General features: G+C 37.7%; 1 protein-coding gene across 1 annotated transcript in view; it reads left to right on the top strand.

Annotated features, from left to right (window-relative positions):
- Window positions 1–16,740, top strand: part of HNRNPLL (heterogeneous nuclear ribonucleoprotein L like) — a 28,361-nt gene extending 11,621 nt beyond the window's left edge. The window contains exons 4-13 of the mRNA XM_075749597.1: window positions 4,109–4,194; window positions 6,478–6,574; window positions 6,663–6,735; window positions 10,707–10,778; window positions 12,587–12,804; window positions 12,964–13,085; window positions 13,502–13,703; window positions 14,697–14,754; window positions 14,871–14,969; window positions 16,514–16,740. Of these exons, the coding sequence (XP_075605712.1) occupies window positions 4,109–4,194; window positions 6,478–6,574; window positions 6,663–6,735; window positions 10,707–10,778; window positions 12,587–12,804; window positions 12,964–13,085; window positions 13,502–13,703; window positions 14,697–14,754; window positions 14,871–14,969; window positions 16,514–16,569 (1,083 nt within the window). The 3' untranslated portion in view covers window positions 16,570–16,740. The remainder of the gene's footprint in view (window positions 1–4,108; window positions 4,195–6,477; window positions 6,575–6,662; window positions 6,736–10,706; window positions 10,779–12,586; window positions 12,805–12,963; window positions 13,086–13,501; window positions 13,704–14,696; window positions 14,755–14,870; window positions 14,970–16,513) is intronic.
- Window positions 16,741–21,420: the final 4,680 nt, after the last annotated feature.

Consider the following 21,420-nt stretch of genomic DNA (forward strand, 5'->3'; position numbering starts at 1 on the left):
GCATTGAATGCTTATATTTTTCATAGAGCTTTTATAGTACACGTAAAATTGCACAGAAATATTTCAGGAAAAATGTAAAAAGTCTGCTTTAGGCAGACTTGTAATACTGTGATACAAGTTACTTGTTCTTAGGAAATTATATAGGATAGTATGGATCAATCAAAGTGGGTTGTGTGAAATCATATAATTTAAGGCAAGTATTAAGTTTTGTTTAATGTGCTGTATATTATGTTAGCAAATTGATTGAAACTTAGTATTCCTGAAATGACTTCAAGCAGTCCGTTCCATGTCATGCTTTTTGCTTCACTGTATGGTGAATATCAACAGGTTTTTGCCTGTTCCTTCATTAGAGGATGATGAATTTTCTTTCTCCTGTCAGTTTTCTTTATAGAAAAGCATGGCAAGGTATGAGTTGCTTTTTCATCAGTGTCTAAAATTACACCTGCTTTGAGCTGTATGAACAAATCCACTGACTAAGTTATTCTTTGCATGTGACTATAATACAAACTTTGGAAACTATGCTTCATTCATGCATTTTAAATTTGGCTTGCATAAGCAGCTGAGTTGAATGTAGACGCTTGAGAAAACTGGTAGCAGAAGTATTGTTCTGGGCTAGGAGAGTTTAATGGAAATTCTGAGGATGAAGCCTCTAGCACAGTGGCTCCTCTTTGAAATCAAAGAAACAAAGAACCGTCTCCCCCTTCCTTTCCACTGCCCCCAATTGTTTGACTAGAGTATACCAATGAGCAGACAGATTTCCAAAATTACTTGCAGGCATCAGAGCTCATTGAAGATAGTGTTGACTAGTAGAGTCATAGCAACTGGGAAGAGCAATTGTACCCGTAACAGCTAGGAACGTGATGAGAGGAATAAAAATTTTTCACTTGGCCAACGGGTTCAAGAAACAGATAACTTAAGAATCATCATAGAATCATAGAATGGTTTCGGTTGGAAGGGACCTCTAAGATCATCTAGTTCCAACCCCCTGCCATGGGCAGGGACACCCTCCACTAGACCACGTTGCCCAAAGCCCCATCCAACCTGGCCTTGAACACTTCAAGGGAGGGGACATCCACAACCTCTCTGGGCAACCTGTTCCAGTGCCTCACCACCCTCACAGTGAAGAATTTCTTCCTAACATCTAATCTAAATTGACCCTCCTTCAGCTTAAACCCATTACCCCTTGTCCTGTCACTACATGCCCTTGTCAACAGTCCCCGTCCATCTTTCCTGTAGGCCCCTTTAGGTATTAGAAGGCTGCTATAAGGTCTTCCCAGAGCCTTCTCTTCTGCAAGCTGAACAATCCCAACTCTCTCAGCCTGTCCTCACAGGAGAGGTGCTCCAGCCCTCTCTGATCAGCTTCGTGGCCCTCCTCTGGACTCGCTCCAACATGCCTCAGGCAAAGTCTGCATTATTTAAAAAACAAAACAAAAATTACACCCCCCCCCCCCCCCCCCCAAAACAAGTCAAAAATCCACAAAGCCCAACACCGCCTCTTCAATACTTTTCTCTCCTTAAATTTGAAGTACAGTTAGATGAAATAGATGAAAAATTGCAACTGGTTTTAAGTGGCAAGTCTGAATAACTTTGATAAACTGTTCCATAGTTTTTAAGAGCTTTTCTTTCAAAACAAGATGCAATTTTTGCAGCGAAATTGGTCTGCTCAAGGGCATCTTGTGGAAAAAACTAAATTGTTCTAAAATTTTGATGCAGCTCATTTCCTCCATTACAATTGTGACCGGCTTCGTTCCTTGGCAGGTTTTTTTATTTAGAGAGGTGTGGCAGTGAAGGGCAAGAAAGGCAAGTTAACTGTATTTAATTCCTAATTGCTTTCCACCCCTTTGTGATGGGGGGGTTGGTGTTTTGAAAAAAGTTTTGTCTAAGGTATTGCATATAGGTCTTTCAAGTTCTATTTCACAGTTGCCTTATCTGTGGGCAGAACTTTGTCGGGGATTTGTCTGTAAGAACAGACAAATTTGTCTGTTCAAACAGACTTTCTCAAAGTGATCCCTGGTGCAGCAGTCTGTCCATTCAGCTATACCTCTGCCTCTTAGTTCTCACTTACCTTCTAAACCTTCTGTACATGCATGAGGAGGCGTGGTATGCCTTGGCAATGGAAATGATTTAAACTTAACTACCAAATTGTTCTGACATTAGGTTGTTGCACCTCCTTTCTTATGATATTCTAGTACGTATATGGTGCTAGTGTTAATTTTTTATTTGAAATATCCCATGTTATTGTATCTTGTAAATCACTTGATTGATTTGGTAGTCTAAAGTAGTTGAATTTAAAAGAAGAAAAGCCCTTATGTGTGCCTGCTGGCTAACTGACACTGATGGCATTTTGAGTAGAGCTTTCTTTCTTTTTTTTTTTTTTTTTTTAAATTAAGTGACTGTGAAGAAATATTTTGTGAGACAAATTGTGAAAGAACATCATATGCCTGAAAAATAATGTCATCTGGAGTTCAAAAGTTTTCAGGACTCTTGTTTCCCAAAAAAGAGGAGATGGAGGGCAGCTGTTTGTGCTATTGAGTGTGCATAGAAAATATAGGTATAAATGATCTCATAAATAATATTTTTTAGGGGTTCAGGCTGCTTGAATCCTTTCTAAAAATGTGCCCATCTTCTGAAAACTTAAGGTTGACAATCTCCTCTGCTTACTCATTTAGCTATGGAAAACACTCTGGAGTGTGTATAGCAAGGCCCCTGAGCATGGACAGTGTTTTTGGTTTGTGGTTGAGGTTTTGTTTTTGTTTTTTTTTAGTGGTAATAAGCCCGTATATTAAAGCTTATGGTACTTTATGTAAGTCAGGAGTTACACCACTGCAACTGTAGCCAGCGTTAAGACATCTTCTTTTTCTAGTTTCTTGTTGTGTGTGTGTTTGTTTTCTTTTTAAGAACTCCAGCATGCCCCCCCAACCTTTTGCCTCCCACTTACTCTGCTATTCTGCAGAATATAGTAATAAATACTACACCTACTTCCTTTCCCCCTTCTCCCCCAAATAAACCTGAGGATGTTCACTAAGATCTTAGAATGAGCATTTTGGAAGTATTTGGTTTAGATATAAAAAAGGAAGGGAAAAATAGATTGTGGTGGAGTGTTTCACTGAGATGCCAGTGCCTTTGCCTGCTAGGGTTAGCTTTTAGCTGTTTGAACATGATCTAACAGGTGAATTGTTTCAAGAAATCAGAGTTCCTGTTTGTTCAGGTCCTCAAGCCTGAGTCTCGGGACTTCTGAGTATGGGTGTATGACCACTCTAAAACAAACTATTTTTCTTGGCCAGATTAATGCTGGAGACTCTTTTCTGGTACCATGATGTCTGAGTTATTATGTGTACTTGACTGTTTGAGATACGCCTTGCACCACATCAGTAGCCTGGCCTGATGTGCAGTAAGGCGAGCTTTTCTCCTTATTGTTCGATTCCCCTGCGGCACTGAAGATGGTCTTGAATTTTATTGGTTCCATATAATATAGCCAAATGCTGATGAAAGCAGAGCATTAACAATGAGTTTGCATTAATCCAGTGTTTCCTGTCTGAAGTTTTCTCTGCCTTAAGTGGAGAAGCACAGCAACCACTTGCAGTGTCTTCAATTCAGGTGAATATGATTGAAATTCTCCTTTTGATAAACTACCTAAGCTTACATTATGGACTACTCTGGATTACTCTTCTGAAAATGAACATGAACAATTAAAAAAACCCCTCAGCTGCTAGAGTCTTATAAAATGAAATGTGCTGTAACTACAGTGTCAGTTTGTCTCTCTGCTTTGGTGCAACTACTGCAGTGCATGCTTAAAAGGGAGCACAGCTGGAGACATGGATGCAGTTACTGTGTTTTAACACAATTGGAGATACTTGTTAAACTAATGTTTGCGTGAGTACTTCTTGTAGAATTTTTCTCCTTTTTTTCAGATTTGACTGCCTGTGCTGTATTGATCCATAAAAACGCTAATCATAAATGTATGAATTGCATAGGGAAAGTTATAAGTGAAAAGTTAACAAACCTTTTCTTTGCTTTTCTTTTCATTTAGATGCCAACACAAGAAAATATTCTGTGGACCTAAAGTGTTAACAATGTCACATCTGACAAATATTTTTTTCTTCCTTAGGATGTCTTGTATACTGTGTGCAACCCTGTTGGAAAAGTTCAGCGCATTGTTATATTCAAGAGAAATGGAATACAAGCTATGGTTGAATATCCTTTTTGAGTGTGATTTCCTCCCCCCCCCGCCACCCCCGTAGGTTCTTGACTGCAGGTGGGATTTAACATGAGAATCTCAGAAAAATACTGTGTAATTTTGAGACCAAATTATTCTTTAATTTCTATGTAAGACATAGTAACTTCTAGTTTCTATATGCCTACAAGACAAAATAGCACTTACGCGTTGCCAGCAATGTTGGCAACATTGTTGTCAACAATGGTCTTGATAACCATGTTTATAGGTGACCCTAAGGCTGGTATTGCAGACATGAAATATGTCATAGATATGACAATGCATTATAAACAAAAGTTTCATGGATTCTCTCTGATGATACTCAATAAATGGGTTTGCAGAGGTGCAGTTTGTCGTCTTCAGACTCTTAAAAAATAGTTCTCATATATACTGCTGTGTTACTATTCTGACTTTAATAAAGCACAAGACTAACTTAGGCCTCCTTGACCTGTTTATCATGTGTCAAGGAATTTCCTTGGTCTGTTATCCTACTGTTTACTGTATTTGTAGCATTAAGTTGTATATGGGATGAACGTTGAAGTTGTTAATGTGTTACTGCGGTTTGCAAAGTCCAAAGTCTGATATGATTACACCTTAGTTTATAAAACTCTGATAGCCCTCTTCATAGAGACTGATCACCTTCTATTTCTCAGCTGTTATCTGGAAAAAAAATTGTACTAAAATCTCAGAAATTATTTTGTGATTTCAGATGCTACCAATGTCACAGGCTTTATTAATGGGTCACTTCTGTAACATATTACTTAACTGGTGGCTGCATTGATGATTTGCCAGGGAAAAAGAATTACCCTGACTTCCATAAAAGCAAACTAATTGCTGTTTATCTATGTAGAATACTTAAACTGTGTGTCCTGACTAACAGTAGTTTGACTTACTGTGATAGTGTGTTGCGTTTGTGGTAAGTGGTGTTGTTTGGGGCCGATGACTTGTACAGTTTGGGGTTATTTTGCATCTTGTGAAAAATTAGGGAAGTTGTGGGAAGAATCCTGCATGTACTCTGAAACTATCATACTTCTGTCCTTTGAATTAAATTCTGCAATATATTTTTTATTAAAAATAAAAACAACCAGCAATTGAAAGAAAACTCACAAACGTGAGCAAAGTAATGCAGCAATGTAGGCAAACAGTTTGGGGGGTAGTAGTGAGCTTAAAGACAAGCCTTGTCTGAAAAGTTCAAAAATTTACTCAAACTTCACTGCTAATTGCAATACCATTACTTTTGTAGATGTGCTTCCACAGTTCTAGCCAGTGTCAAACAATTTCTTAGGGATCTGGGTAGCTTGACTTTTCTCACTTTTAAATTCCACAGTGAACCTACATCACCTTGGAAGAAGTTGGGCTGGAGAAAGGTAGAAAACAAGGGATATACTATTTAGACAGACTACTTCCAAAATTTCACTAAATTATATCAAAGGATGGTGCAAAATGTCTGCTCTGCTGCAAGGTTTGGGCTTTCTGACACCGTATGTTATTGAGTATGTATGAGATTGTGGATTGTCATGTGCCAAGGCTCAGGTGCCATTTTCTGCTGGTCATAGAACTAATCTTGGAGTATGTAGAGGATATGAAATAGCCTGCATGTTGGAGCCTGGTACATGCCTCTGCCTTGAGCAGTGGATTTGAAGCAAACTGCTGCTTGTATTTTTTGATGCAAGATGATTATTTGTTCATTCAAAGTCTCTCTCTTAGTTCTGTGGTTTTATTTGGCTAACAGCTAAAAAGGGCGTACTCTTTCTTGATTCTTTTCACTGTAAGGTAACTGCTGAGTTCATGTTCTCCCTACCCACGAGTCTCTAGCTAATGCTAGCTGTGAGAAGGGATGCTTTGTCTTAAGTCACACCTTCTCGCCCCCAAGCTCTGGTGCAGTTTGAGCTTTCCCTTCAAATATTCTCTAGGCTTGGTGCTAACTTTCTGTGTCCTCTGATGAAAATTACTAAATCCACCAGAACATCCCCTTCCAAACAGTCTAAACTCAGAGCATACACAAAGCTTGCATCTATATAATCCATACTGAATAATTTACTAATTTATGAATAGTCTCATCACATGCTGCTTACATATCAAAACCAGATGCTTAGTAGTTGAATCTATATATACTTGTTGAGAATTTTATATTAAAGTCTGTATAGAGTTCTTGTAAGGTATACAATAGTGAAATATCTGCAGGCTACAAAAATAAAGCCATGTCAGAAGAAAGAAACATGGATGAGACACCTGGGGAAAAAAATCCTTAACATGCTCTGTATGTTTGAATCGGTATTTTGTGCCCAGAAGGCGAAGGCTGCACTCAATGGAGCAGATATCTATGCAGGATGCTGCACACTAAAAATTGAATATGCAAGGGTAATGCTTGGACCTTCTCTTTTACTTTTACTAGAAAAAAATATATAATCAAGACTTAACCTCTTTCACTTTTACTTTATTTGAACAGCCAACTCGACTTAATGTCATTAGAAACGACAATGATAGTTGGGACTACACTAAACCGTATCTGGGCCGACGAGGTAGGTTTTCATATGTTATTGCTGTAGATCTTTGACTGTACTAATGACAATCCTTTATATATGGTCAGGCTGTATGGCAATAGTCATTTCAAAGCAAGCCAGTGCTGCTGAAGGCTGTGTTCACAAGCCAGGAAGTTAACCCTGAGCCCTAGTGCCCCCTACTGCCGTGTGCTTGAGCCACTTAGTTCAACAAGGAGCCCACACCTGCAAGCACCTTCGCAGTTCTCAAGGACTTGCATTTCTCCAAGCAGCTCTCTCTCTTTGGAGGAGAGGAAACCTGGTACAGACTATTCCTTACAAACTACAAACTTGCACACTGCTTCTCCTTCGAAAGGACTCCTTTCCCCTATGTTGGACGAGGCATTAAGAAGGATAGAGGACTTCAGCAGGCTGACTCTACACTTCATCATGCACCACATCGGCATCAGCAAAAAAAAAAAACCAAAACCAAACAACCCCCAAAAAAAACCCTCTGAAAAAACTCAGACTTGCAATTCACCTTGTCTGCATACTGCATGCACCACCACCACAAGTTTTTAAAGGAGGACACTTTCAGTACTTCAGATTTGTATGGGATGAATAACATTATAGACTGTACCCATTCTGTTCAAGTTTGTATATGTGCTGGTCTTACTTCCCTTAAAATTACAACTGAAAAATTGACAACCTCCAAAATTACGAACCTCTCTTGTTGATATCATTGACATTGTAATCTTTTTATTACTTGCTGTATGTGAGAGTTTCATTCAGTCTTAACAGTGTAAATATTGTCTAGTAGTAGGGAAATTTAATCCTTACCTGTAGATAGTTGGAACTGAGCAGTGCAATATCATATAGGTCCCCGCAGTTATATTTAAGTATTAAAATAGGGAGATTCATAATTGGTACAGGCATACTGTCTCTTAAGTACTCAGCTGTAAAAATTACCAGAGCTTAACTCATGTCAGTGGAAACTATTACTATATATGTAAAGACAAACTGCTGTGTAGCCTAACTCCTGTAAAGTGTTTATTTTAAAAAACATAATCTGTAATTATGGAGTGCAGTGTTCAGTAACTTATGTACAATAATGTGTGTAATGTAAATTTAGAGAAGTGAAGACAATGTGTCCAAGATAGAGTATCTACATATCAAAGGCTATATGAGAACCAGGACTTTGGCCATCTCAAGCGATACGTACTTTCAGAGTAATTCTGCAGAGACACTGGTCTTGTAAAAAAACTGTTGTACCACTAAAAACTTAGGGCTTGAATTTTCAAAATGAACTTCTTGTAAAAAGTTAACAAGGGAGCTACAGTATTGGTTGCAGCTTGCACATTATGACTATTTGTATCAGGATTCAATTTTTTTTTCCTCAAATTCCTTAGTTAAAAAAGGGATTTTAAAGAAAGTCAAGGGCAAGAAAAAAAATCTGAAGGTTTGAATTTGAAAAATCTGAAGGATTAATTTGACCCTCATATCTTTTGATCATTGCAGTGTTTGGAGGCTGATTAGTAACATTACGCATCTAATTACATTACGTAATTGGTCTGCAGATAGATATGGCTGTATGAACTAAATGTTCCCAGAGCTAGAGAAAACAGTGGAAAATGAAAAACTTAGGAAAGATACACCTTGCTCTTTCTCAAGAACTCTCACTGTGCTCTTTTGTTTTCCTTTTGTTACTTTGACAGCCTGTCCCTCATTTTCTATACATCACTCTACTACATATTAGAGGAAAAGAATTAGACTTGTATTATATATATATGGTGCTATATTGTATGTACCACAGTTTTTCATTTACTGTGCGCACATCTATTTATGTAGAAAATGAGAATATAAATTGTTGAATGAACACTGAAATGTACTGGAGAAAGCAGGCATCTAGAGCAATTTTGCCCATAAAGTAATCCAGGACTTGTTTGTTTGTTTGTTTTCTTGAAAGAGAGTTTTCGTATTTTTGCTTCAATGCTTCAGCAGCATTGTTTGGATTTTGAACTTAATGTTACCTGAACTGTAAGGGTCTGACTGCAGCAAACAAGATCTTAACCCAAAGGAATTTCATTCTGAGGACAGGCATGCTAATAGATCCTTTCAGAATTTCACACACACCCTCTCAAATATTATGAAAGAAATGCATTTTGCTAATGATTTTTTTTTAAAGAACTGGTTGTAGTTCTTTATAGTAACAAACTACAGATTTCCCCATAGTATTTCTCCACTTAAATAAACTTTCTAACAAGTGCCTGCTGCTATGAACGGATGTTGCATTAGATTGAACCAAAAAAACCCACCTGACTTTCAGTATTCTGCTTGCTTTTAGCCAGAAAGTTCAAACTGTAGTTTGGAACATGTCTTTTGATAGTAACACCAGCATACACAGTGACTCAAGGACCTGATTTAAAAACAAAACCAAAAACCAAACACCCCCAAACTTAAACTAGATTATAAACAATCTTTCCTTTCAGAATTATTTTTAACATAGATCAGTTCTCATATTTCAGTGCCTGTTGCATGAGTATTTGTACTGGCACAATTGAGGGACTTTGTTCAAGGAAGGAACAAGTATGGGACAAGGAGAGAGCAGTTGGTGACACCATCATGAGGAGGAAATAGTTGTCAAACTGTGTTCTTTCAGAATTGCTTATTTGAGGAATACAGTCCTTTACTATATTACTGTGTGCAGTTTCAGAGGATTTAGCTCCACAGACTGGAATTATAAACTTGATTTTTCTGAAAGATGATTACTGCATACAGTTTAAATGCTCAAAATCTTTGATATGACTGCCCATTTGCTTTCTAGAGCCAAGAACCAAGCTGTTACCCTGAAAAGGGAATGGAAAACCAAAACTTGACCAAAGTAATGTTTCTTTTATGTATTTGAAGGCATTTAGCACTGTTCTCTCTTCAGACTTTATTGTCAAAGTAAATATCTGACTTGGAACCTGTCCTCAAAATCCTGAGCAGAAAGGGCACCTGTGTTTTCATCTCCCACTGTTGAGTTGTCTAATGCAAATAGTTCCTGCTTTTCAGGGGAAATACCTCCAGCTGCACTGGGCTGGAGTTGCCATTTTCAGTAGTCATACTTAAATTTCCTGGGAACTGTTGTAAACTGATACATGTCTTGCCCCATCTTTTCAGTGTGGCTTTTTTAATTGTGGTAAATCAATTGTTGCTTACCACAAAGAAATCTGGAAGTTTAGATTTTCTTTGTCACGCAGCATGGATCTGATTAGAAAATACAGCTTTGGCTGTGATGCACTGCTTTCCTCCAGTAATGTAGACCCCTTGCTTAACTTTATATCCTAGAGAACTTTATATCCTGGGTTTTCTTAAAGGATTGAACGTTGATTAAGTGCATTATTCAGTGATGTTTTTCTTCAGTTGAACTGTTATGTGCTGCTGATAATGCAATAATGTACAGTCCTTTCAGCACGCCCATAAATCAGTAGGTGTTCTGTAAATATATATGTACACATATGTAATGCTCTCTGTTTACTGATTATGAAACCATGTAATACAGGTTGTTGTTGGCTTATGCTGAAACTTCTTGAAAGAAGCCCACTTTGAAAATGTGTTGCTGTTGAAGCTAATATTATGATTCAGGTACTGTCTTTCAAAAGTACTGCATTTCAAATTTGTTTTAAAAGACAGATAGGTAAATCCTGCTGTACGATGTTATCTATACTACTGTGTGGTGCTATTGGGTACGTCCGTAAACTTTTAAATGTCTGCATCTCCTCATTGGCCACTGCCCCAAATCAACTTAAGTGCAATATGTTATACAGATGGCAGTATTTTAATTTTGGTGTGCCAGGGCTACAGCTTGTGGTTTTAGACGTATAATGAATGAGAAATCATTTATAAAATTAACAAGGACTCAACTCAAATTACTTTTTTGCTTCTTAACTAGAAGCTTTGTGTCTTAACTGGAGAAATCAAGTGCATACTTGTCCATTCTAAACCATTTTCTTTCCCTTCCCACATGTTAGACAGAGGGAAGGGCCGCCAGAGGCAAGCTATTTTGGGAGAGCACCCATCATCATTTAGACATGATGGCTATGGTAAGTAACATAGGATGACAGGTTGTTACAATTTCTTTACATGTTACGTGGAATTCTAAATATTAAATCAAAGCTTTACTATGGACGCCTACAGCATGAGTAGTTCACTATTGTGCTGTACGTGTGCTGCTGTCAGTCCACATTCTGAAAATGCTAGTGATTCACTGAAATCCGTGTGCATTTGTTGCCATACCTCTTCCTTTCACAGAGAGCATCTGGCTCTACAAACGTATTCCTTGGAAGGTTGTTTCCTTTCAGTTGCCATCACCCTAGCAATGAATGAAAAATGACATCTCTACTGGGAAAGCAGTTTTCTTCTAGAAAATGGCAGCATAGCTTGATCAATGGTTTGATGCAACACAGAGCTCTTTGATGCTCTTGCATGCAGAACTGTCAATTGTGGGCTTTGTGTTTCTACTAATTTAGCTAATTCTGAAAAAGTATAGCTATGTGACTATATAAGAATGATGTTTTGGAATTAGTGCTATGAAGTGCTGCAGTTGTTACCAGTGCTATCTGTAAATGAAGATCTGATGTCACATTCATGTGTTGGAGCAAGATCTCAGGGTTGAGAAACTAATGTCCCCAGTTAGATGTGACTTTTCTAGTTATTTACTCTCTTAACTGTCGGGCGCGATAAGATTTGTCTTGCCTCTTTTTTTTTTTTTTTGCAAATGTATTTATGATATTTTACAATGTAGGTTGACCTTCTACCTACTCTTTCCAAAGGTTCTTCAAATCTCCAGAATTTCCAAGTTCCACCTTGTATTCACTGGTGTTCTTTTTTTCATTCTTCTGATATACCCTTCTACCTTAAGTAATGTGGCTGTCTCCTCCTATACTACTGTGTCCCTCTCATTACTGCTTTTTGCTGGGGAAAAATGGACAAAAGGTTCCTTTTATACTTATTTGGCTTTTATGAATTTCACATTATTTTTATCTCAGAAGAACAGGGATCCTCTCCTTGGTCTGCAATACTGATGTTTTCTATAAACAGAAGTATTGCATACTAGTAATGTCTCTTTATTAAAAAACAAACCAAAAACAAACCAAAAACAACCCCCCAAAAACCCCAAAACAAACACCAAAACAAAAAAACCCCACCCACCGAGAAACTTTATTTCAATGAATCTTGTCACTTTACCCGTAATGGAAAATAGGACAGCTTCATTTTGCATTAATGCAGGGTTTTAAGTATTCCTGTTTCTTCCACATGAGCTGTTTGTAGAAAGGCAGTCATCTGACTAAATGTCTTGTCTCTGGAAAAGAGCTGTGTCATCTCCTCTCCTGACCTCTGGCTAAAAGTTCACTCCTTTTGCTTGTTTTCTTTCCCCTACTTTGTAATATTCTTTCTTGGTGTCATGTAGCTCTAGAAGTGGATACAGCAATATTGCTGAAGGTTTATTTTAAATGTTTCTTCTGATAGGTTTATGTTAAAATATTTTGTATGGTGCAGGGAAGATACTATTTTTAAGAAAAATAATTTGAAGGAGTATAACCTGTAATTCAACCATCAGTAAAATAATTACTGAAATACCTTTTTTCACTTGTATATAAAAACAGTACCATGAAACAGCTCCTCCCTTCTTGTATTGTAAGAGGAGACTTGGAACATTAAAGACAATGGAAGAGGTTGGGGGTTTTTTTGTTTGTTTGTTTTTAAATTGGGAAAAGAATTAGTGGAAACTGCGGTAATGTTGTTCCCTCCCCCTCCTTTAACTGTGTGTTAGGTATGTGGGCTTTAATGCATGATTAAGTAGTGAAACTTGTTTCAAACAATATGAAAGCATGGCCTTTCGTTTCCTTAGGGTCACATGGTCCTTTGTTGCCCTTGCCTAGCCGCTACCGAATGGGATCTCGGGACACTCCGGAACTTGTTGCTTACCCGTTGCCCCAGGCATCCTCCTCTTACATGCATGGTGGAAATCCTTCTGGGTCAGTTGTCATGGTTAGTGGGTTGCATCAGCTAAAGATGAACTGCTCAAGGGTCTTCAACCTGTTCTGCTTGTATGGAAACATTGAGAAGGTAAGGCATAACTTATTAGAAACTTGGAGGCTACTATAGTAATTTTAATTGTTTTGGAAGAAGCCTGTCTGAGATGGTCTAAAAATATCTCCTAACAACTTACAAAACTCTGGATTGGGCTGTTTGTTGCAATGTCATTTTTTCCCTTATCTATCTTAGGTGAAATTTATGAAGACTATTCCAGGCACGGCACTGGTTGAAATGGGTGATGAGTATGCAGTGGAAAGAGCTGTCACACATCTTAACAATGTCAAGTTATTTGGAAAGAGACTTAATGTCTGGTAAATATGTTTTATCAGATTAATAGTCTACTAGTGGGCAGATGGAATGAGGTTGCAAGTGGATGATATCCCATTGTTCTGTTATCATTGTTGGAGTGATGATTTCCAATTTGGAACTATTGTTTTATTTATTACTATTTATGATTTTTATTTATTATTATTTTATTTATATTAATAAAGCATATGGGCATTACATGGATTGGCTGTTAATAAACTGTATTCCTTAATGTGTCTTATCCATCCTTTCTACGCTTCTTTTAACCCATGGTTAAATCCAACCCATGTTGTTCTCCTTCTATTTAAAATTGTTGTAAAGAAACGTCAGCTCTGTTCTGGTTAGATGAATAATCTGCATGCAAAGTATGCAAGTCTTAATTATTTAAGAAACTTTAACTGTATGTATCCTTAAATCCCAGTGTTTCCAAGCAGCATTCAGTAGTTCCAAGCCAGATATTTGAACTGGAGGATGGCACGAGTAGTTACAAGGATTTTGCAATGAGTAAGAATAATCGCTTCACCAGTGCTGGCCAAGCATCTAAGAACATCATCCAACCACCTTCTTGTGTGCTGCATTATTATAATGTTCCCCTGTGTGTAACTGAGGAAACGTTTGTAAAGGTAGGCAGTTGAAATGACTGTGACATACTGTGCTTTGGGGCTCTAGCCTACCTTTATGCTGTGCTACTTTTAAAAAGAAATAACTGGCATAGTTACAGTGTAGCAACTGGAAGAGAACTGATTTTTAAAATTAGTTTGTAGCCCGCTCTATGTAGAAGCTGCTATATTTTTGAAATTCTGGAGTTATTCTCTCCATTTATTTTATTTATTTTTTTTTTACATGTGAAACAATATCTTGGAAATAAAGTTGAGCTTAATGTGTTGAGTGTTTTGGTTTAGTTTGTTGTGGGTTTTTGGAGGAAGAGGAAAAGAGTCACACAAAGCCAAATACAGGGAAATTTAAGACTACAATTTGCAAAAGATTTACAGGCTATGTGTTACTCTAATGACTGCTAGGATGTTTCAGAATGGAGAGAAGCATGCACCTGCAAAAGTGTGCACAGTTGAGTCTTAAGTAAACTCTGGATGCTTAAAACATACTATATTGGGCCTCTCAGGTGGAGGCAGTGGTAAAACGTGACTGTTCAGTGAGTTCTTTTTCAGTTCAATAAAACTAGTTGTTTGGTGGTGGTTTTTTTTTTTCAAGCTCTGTCTGAAAGTTAACTCTGGTTCATGAGTGTGCTTGCATGTACAACTTCTGAGCTACTGTATTGAAGTGGGAATGTCAAAAAGAAGGCCTTGTTTATTTAAATATGTTGTTGGAGGTAGTAGTGATATCAGTACTCTTAACAATATTTGTTCCTATAAAATCATATTTATCATGGGAAAGCACAGATATAGGAGCCTTGTTTTGCATACTATAGAATGGCATTCTAAGGAATTAGCAATCTAAATATATTTTTAAAATAATAATTTGCCATAAATTCTTGGAAGCTTTCTTAAAGAATCAGTATTTTCCTTTTTGTGTGTCTCTTCCAGGAACTTGGAATTTTTGCTAGTGTGTTTATGTACATTTTTACTGGAATTTTACCTCTAATTTTATTTTTGTGACAGCTATGCGAGGATCATGAAGTTCTCAGCTTTATTAAATACAAAGTGTTTGATCCAAAACGTAAGTAAACTTTGACCTGTTTGGGAGTTATTTGAATTCCAGTTTTGATAAGAATATACACCGTCCAGAGACATTACTGATCTCCTCCTTTCCTTTTTTATTTCTCATTTTGACAGCTTCTGCCAAAACACTGTCTGGTCTTTTGGAATGGGAATGTAAGACAGATGCAGTGGAAGCTCTCACTGTACTTAATCACTACCAGATAAGAGTCCCAAGTAAGTCAGTTTTACTGATCCTACTGCTATAAATTTTGTTCTTGTTTTCTTGCTTCAGCAGCTCAGTCCGCAGCTAAAAACTATGGTGTTCTTATTATATGTATATATGCTGTATTTTTTTAATATATATATACATATACTGTGTATACTACAGTATACAAATACTATATAACAGTATTAAATCTCTACTTTAAGTTCTATTAGTTTCAATCTAAATAGATTTGGGGTAAAAAGAAGGCAGGCAGGAAAACCATTAAAATCCACTGTCGTCAAAATTAAACCTAACAGGTAATATTTTACTGAAGCTTTTTATATCTTTCACAATAAATGCGGAGAAATCTACAATATCTCTGAGCAGAAGATTTTTAAAGTTACACAGCTTACTGCTCTGAATTAACTGCCTCTGAATTAACTGCTACTGTATTGGGTTCTCTTTCAAATCAGAAATTGTGAGGCCAAGCTGAGTTTAGCTCCAAACTAGTGAGAATGGAGGGGGAGTTCACCTGCTAAACAAGTACACAATGGGCCAGATCTGCACTGGACAGTTGAGATCGTTTACTGGATTAAATGAAATTATTCAGGGTGTTCACAGACATAACTTTGAATCCAGCCCAGTGTCTAACTACTATGAATTTATCTCCCTGTCAAGTGTTAATAGTTTAAATCTTTCCCATCCTTCCTCCCCCCCACCCCTTTTGTCCACCTTCTAAATAATGGACTGAGATTAGTTCAGAGGCAGACTACTTTTTAAAATACTGTTGATAACTTACTGTTCACAATTTCATATTTATCTCAGTTTGGAGAGGTGATAATAGCAGAACTCCTCACTCTTTCAACATGAAAAAGGCAAACCCTAATGTATAATCAAATACAGCTATCACAGGAAAAGGCAGTATTTTAAAATAAGGACTGCTAGTTAAGACTTACCGTAATAAGATTGTCTGAGGTTGGCTGAACCAGGAGAACATGTCTTCCATGACCTGAGAGGCAAATGTGTGCTGCCATCCGTGGGTCTTGGCAGCCTTTCCAGATAGAAGGGGGTTCTTTCATGCTTTGATTTCTGGAGAGGCCTGAAGGGTGTGCTGGATATCCTGCTCTTCTTTTGTCAAATACATGTAAACGCTGTCCAGTGCCACTCTGTCTCTGATAGAAATGCCACATTCTAAGTCTTCACTTCCTTAAAAATCTGTGCCTTTTGTCTTTGAAATTCCCTGTTAAATGTTACTTCTATAAATAGTTCAGCTAGGAAGACAGGCAGCAATAATGGTAAAGTCTTTCTCGTGTATAGTACAACATTTAGAATTCTATCTTGCGACCAGATCCATCACTTTGTTTTTATGTCTAAAAAATGCTGGTCGGCTATCAATAACACCTACGTACAGGTTATCTGGTGTCTGCAGAACATTGGCAGGGGGAGCAGGGAGGTGTAAGCATTAATTCTACAGAATTGGTAAACTTGCCAGATTATGCAAGGTGATCTTGGTCAGCAGGAGAGCTATGCTCAGTAAAACGCCCTGAGTATGTTGTATGTTGTCTCCTGACAGATGGCTCCAACCCTTATACCTTGAAGCTTTGCTTCTCTACTTCATCCCATTTATAGAGAAGAGGACAGCATGCTAAGAGCTACGTTCATCTTGATTTGCAAGTTTAAAAACTACACTTCGTTCACAAAGCTCTAAAGTGGTTGTTCTAATGTTGCCTTGTTTCAACTTAATTCTAATATCTTTTATCTTGTTTTATAATAAATGGATGTTCCTTCATAAATACAAAAGATTTTTTCTTTTTGCCTCTGAGAAGTACGTGTTGTAAGCTTACTACAAAGTTTGTATTTTGTTAGTGTGGTATCTTCAAATGTCTAAAGAAGCACCAGTAGTACAAACAAGATTGTTTTCTTCCAAAAAATGAAATATATTTGCATTTTCGATAATGTTAAAGATTAGCAAGTATTTTTCCATTTGTAGTCTTAATTGGCAGATAGAACTATTACATCAGAATTTTAAATGTAGAACTTGTTTTTCAGTATGTTGCAATACTAAAAAGCTTGTATTTATAAAATGCTTTAATCAGGTTAATGTTGCACATAGCGAATTTTTAGTAGTATAGACTTACTTTATTTATAGTTCAAACAAAGCTAACATAGAAAATTATTAAGGATGTACACGTGTATGGTGTGAATTCATACTTTATTTAAAGTGGTTTTGTTTTTTTTAAAAAACTATTTTCCATTTGCATTAGCATGATGCCATCTATAGCTAGTTCCACTGTAGGGGCCTTTTAAAAATTAAAATCGCAAGCCTGTATCAATGTGTTCATCCTCATTTTCCATAATTTAAACTTAAATCTTTGGTGTTTAACACCAAAATCTTTGGTGTTTGACTTTTTTTTTTAAAAAAAGTGGTTTTGACATACTAAATGGTAAAAATTGGATATGTGAGAAGATTGATTGCAATAGAAACCAAGGTGGTAAAAATAGTTAAAACAAAAAGCAAGCCCTACCATTCTCTGTCATACCTGCACAGTTAATTTGATGTTTTCTTTTTGTCTGATTTATCCTATACATCTGTTACGACCATGAAAGAATTCATAGGGTGAATAAACTTGGCTAGCCTCCCACTTAAACTGAGGTAATCTAGGTGGGATTCAGATAATGTAACTAATTACATGATATGAAATTAATGAGGTGAGAAATACTTCACTTTGGGGAAGATGATTTGTTTTGTCCTAGTCCTTTGAAACCCCTGTTTTCTCTTCTAGAACTGGAGTTGTGTCTGTCTTGGGCTAAAATCCCAGAAAAGGGAATCCAAGCAGGGAAGTCTGGGAGCTGTTGTCCTAGGTTCCGTGTTTATTCCCCTTTCTCAATTTGGAGCAAAATGCTTAGGGCTTCTTTTAGTTCTGCTCTTGGTGATCAGAGAGAAGCTATTTTATCAGATATTTTGTTTTATTATACAAAAGCTCTTTGTCTTTATGGATTTTGTCCATATCCATCCTTTCTGCAAAATTATTTGTGCAGTGTACTTGCCCTTGAGAAACTTATGTTGCAGTATGTTTACAGACTGTGGGTATTGCACATGTCTTTAAATACAGACTGGATTTTGCCTATTCTTAATTTTGAGGCAAATATACCTTATCACACAAGGGAAAATGTCTCAGCAGTCCTTCAAGTGTTTTCATTGACAACGATTCATTTTTGCCCTGTCTACCTCCATTTTGTTCATACATCAGGTAATGACTATTTCAGGTATTCAAATCAGGCCTCTAATATGTCTGAAGGACAGCTGCTCTTTGGCAGCTCTTTCTGCGTAGGGTTTGGAATAATACTAGCCTCCTGCCTGGTAGGTGGCAAACTGACTTGGGTTTTAGGGGCACTGCTAATACTCTTTCAGTCTCAGTGCTTTTCCCCCAGAAACTGCTTCCAGAGAGCTCCAGCATAGAGGGCTGTGTGCCCTACCTTGCTACTTGCCAACAGAAATGCTGGGTACTAGTGAAATGTTCTGTGCTGCCTAGTGTTAACTGTAAAAGGTCTCTTCCCAGTCATTCATTTCTCTTCCATCAACTTGAATGTTCTGTGGAAACGTGTTTGTTCTGTTATAACTTGCATCGCTATTTGTATTAATGAAGTTTCAGAATGCAAGTTATTTGTAGCTGAGCATTATAGTATGTTAAGGCTATCTGTTGGTCCAGTTCGGGATGTAGGATGAGTGACCCTTAGAACATTCAGGTTTTGTTGTTTTGTTGTTTTTTTTTTTTAAAAAAAAGCACTTTAATGTTTCAGTGTCCTCAGTGGATCACAGCATTCAGTGCCTAAGATGTTCAGGTGAAAGTGTCTTTCCTGTGGCTGCCCAGATCAAACAGAGGATGGACTAGTTCCAGGTGTATCTGAGAGGACTTCATACCAGCTGGAAGTCCCTATATGTAAAAAGAATAGCCTGTGCCACATGGGGAAGAAAAGAGAGGAGACTGAAAAATTGTTCAAGCTTCTTTCTCCTTAAAATAATCATCTTATTTACGTAGAAATTGAGAACAGGAAAGATTCCTTGTTAGCGTTTTGCTCTAAAAAGAAAAGAATGTCTTCTCTTGGGCCTACAAGGATGGATGCTTGTCCTCAGGGAGGAATGAGGTTGGCCTCCTCCTTCCACAAACAAGGTCTATGTTCACCTATAATCTTGCTCTTTAGAATAGAGCCAAAACAGTGGGGCAGGTGCAGAGTTAGTTGCTCCAAGTGGAGTGAAGTTTGTCTGTCATTTGGCAGCAGTATTACTATACTTGTTAGATTAACATTAAACCATTAAGGTCTCTCAATGCAGTTTTTTCTGTCCCTTTTGCATAAGCCATACAAGCAAAATAGTGAACATTGCTATGCACATTCCCTGCTTGTAAGCAGCTGACATTCACACTAATATCTTCATGTCTGTTCCACTGTTTGTTGGGTGTTTTTATTATTTTTTTCTAATTGATCAACTTTTATTGGAGGTAAATGATATATTGCAGTGGAGATCTGCTCATCTTCTCTCACAATACTCTAATCATCATTTATATTTATTTTTTCCTTACATGCAGGAAGTGGGAATAGTTGCTTTTTGACTTTCTATACCACCACAGCAAGATAGAGTGTATCGCTAGGGTGATATAAGAAAAGATTTAAAAGAAACCATTCAGGAAGTGTTTGGGTGTCCTGCTTTATGAAAGGAATGATAAAACTTAATGTGGTGTCACTAAGTCTGTCTTTTAGTAAGGGACAAATAATGTTTGGGGTAGGCTGGCTTGTAACTGGCTGAAAGCCTCTTTGTTGTAATTAAATGCAACTTGCTCCTTTTCTTGCTGTGTGTTTTCTTGTGAACAGTGCTTGAACTTGTCTGAATATGATGATGGCTTAGCAGGAGACATTCAGTCTCTTCTGTTAAATAATACATTGAAGTCTGGGAACATGAACACACTCAAATTTTTTTTTTTTCCCCACTTCTGGGATGTGTTTAAACATATTTGGGATTTTTTTCTGTGTGTGTTTCCTCTTTTTGAAAATACCTTGTATTTGCACATCTGTAGGTACTAGTGGGTTTTTGTAGCCATTCCAGGTTTTTATGTCTACCCAGTCTATTGGTTTGGTCCCTTCTGGCAATTACAGAGGTGGTAATAATCTCAAAAGTAATCGTTTGTATTGGCATGGCTTTGGCCAGAAATTGTGTGCAAGAAGGCATGGGAAAATAAAACAGTAGTTATGGGCTCAGCTTCCTGTGAAGAGTTCTTAAAGCACAAAATACCATTGTTCTGATGTTGACCTTAAACTTGATGCAGCTGTGCCACAGTTGAGAGCCTCCCACCTTCACATATATGGGGTATAAAAGGTAACTTAAGAGTCCTGCTGTAAAACTTGCCTTGCAGAAGTTGCATCTATCAGTTTGCATGTTTGATGCTATGACCAAGCAATGTTCTGGCATGTTGTCACAGAAAAGCTGATAGTGCCACCTGGCAAAAATGTGTCAGCATTAAGGAAACAAACCTTGTTGATTTGGGTCCCCTGGTACCAACAGTCCCAAAGAAAGGGAAAAGTGTAAAGGGAAACACAGTCTCGTGCTCCACCAAGTGTTTCCCATGTGTTGGTTAGCTGCTGATACTGTGGTGCTGTCCTGCGTCATAGGCTGTGTTGCTCTAAGAAAGGCCTTGCTGAATAACTGCACGAGAGGAGTATGTTGTGTGACCTGATTTGTGAAATTCAAGAGTGAATGGAGAATCCTATCTCAGCAAGGGACAAGCAATGCTGAAAGACCTCTGGAAGGCAGGCACTAAGGAACAACGGGTGAGCACAGGTCACTGGACCTGCACTTCTCTCCCGCTCTGTGCGGCTGGCAAGAGTGAGAGGTGGACGTTAAACTGCAGCTGGATGAAGTGGTCTGATATGCAGGATCTCACCTAAGGCCATCCTATCTGAGAAGTGAGGTGTTTCCCACTTCCTTAATTTCTTATAGCTTGTGCTATTTTTGTTCTTAATTGTTAAGACCACATGTTTTAAATTAATCTAGGCTCTTCCCAGCCTACCTTTGTTTCCGTAAGGAATGGTCTGGGAGCGGACTGGAACGTGAAAAATGTTAATAGTTCTCACCAGGGAAGTCTGAATTGAGAAATACTTGGCATCATTCTTCATCTGTAAAACAAGGAATTTCCTTTTTTTTTCTCACCTGTTAAACCTTATGCATGCTAAGTGAGTTGTAAGACAATATCTTCTCAGTTGCACCATTAAAATGGACACTTGAGGAGTGATCAAGTGTGCTCAGGTGCTATACAATGCCATTTGGGTTCCTTACAAAAGCTGGCAGGGGCATAGTCTGAATGAAAATAAGCTGAAACAAATAGCTGTTCAGGGTTTGGGATGATGAGGCTCCCAAGTTCTTCTGCTAAAGCATCTCATTTGATAAAGGGTGAAGAGCTTCCATTTCTAGACAGTTGTATCATCAAT

This window comes from Balearica regulorum, chromosome 3, assembly GCF_011004875.1.
Source record: "Balearica regulorum gibbericeps isolate bBalReg1 chromosome 3, bBalReg1.pri, whole genome shotgun sequence".
Taxonomy (NCBI): domain Eukaryota; kingdom Metazoa; phylum Chordata; class Aves; order Gruiformes; family Gruidae; genus Balearica; species Balearica regulorum.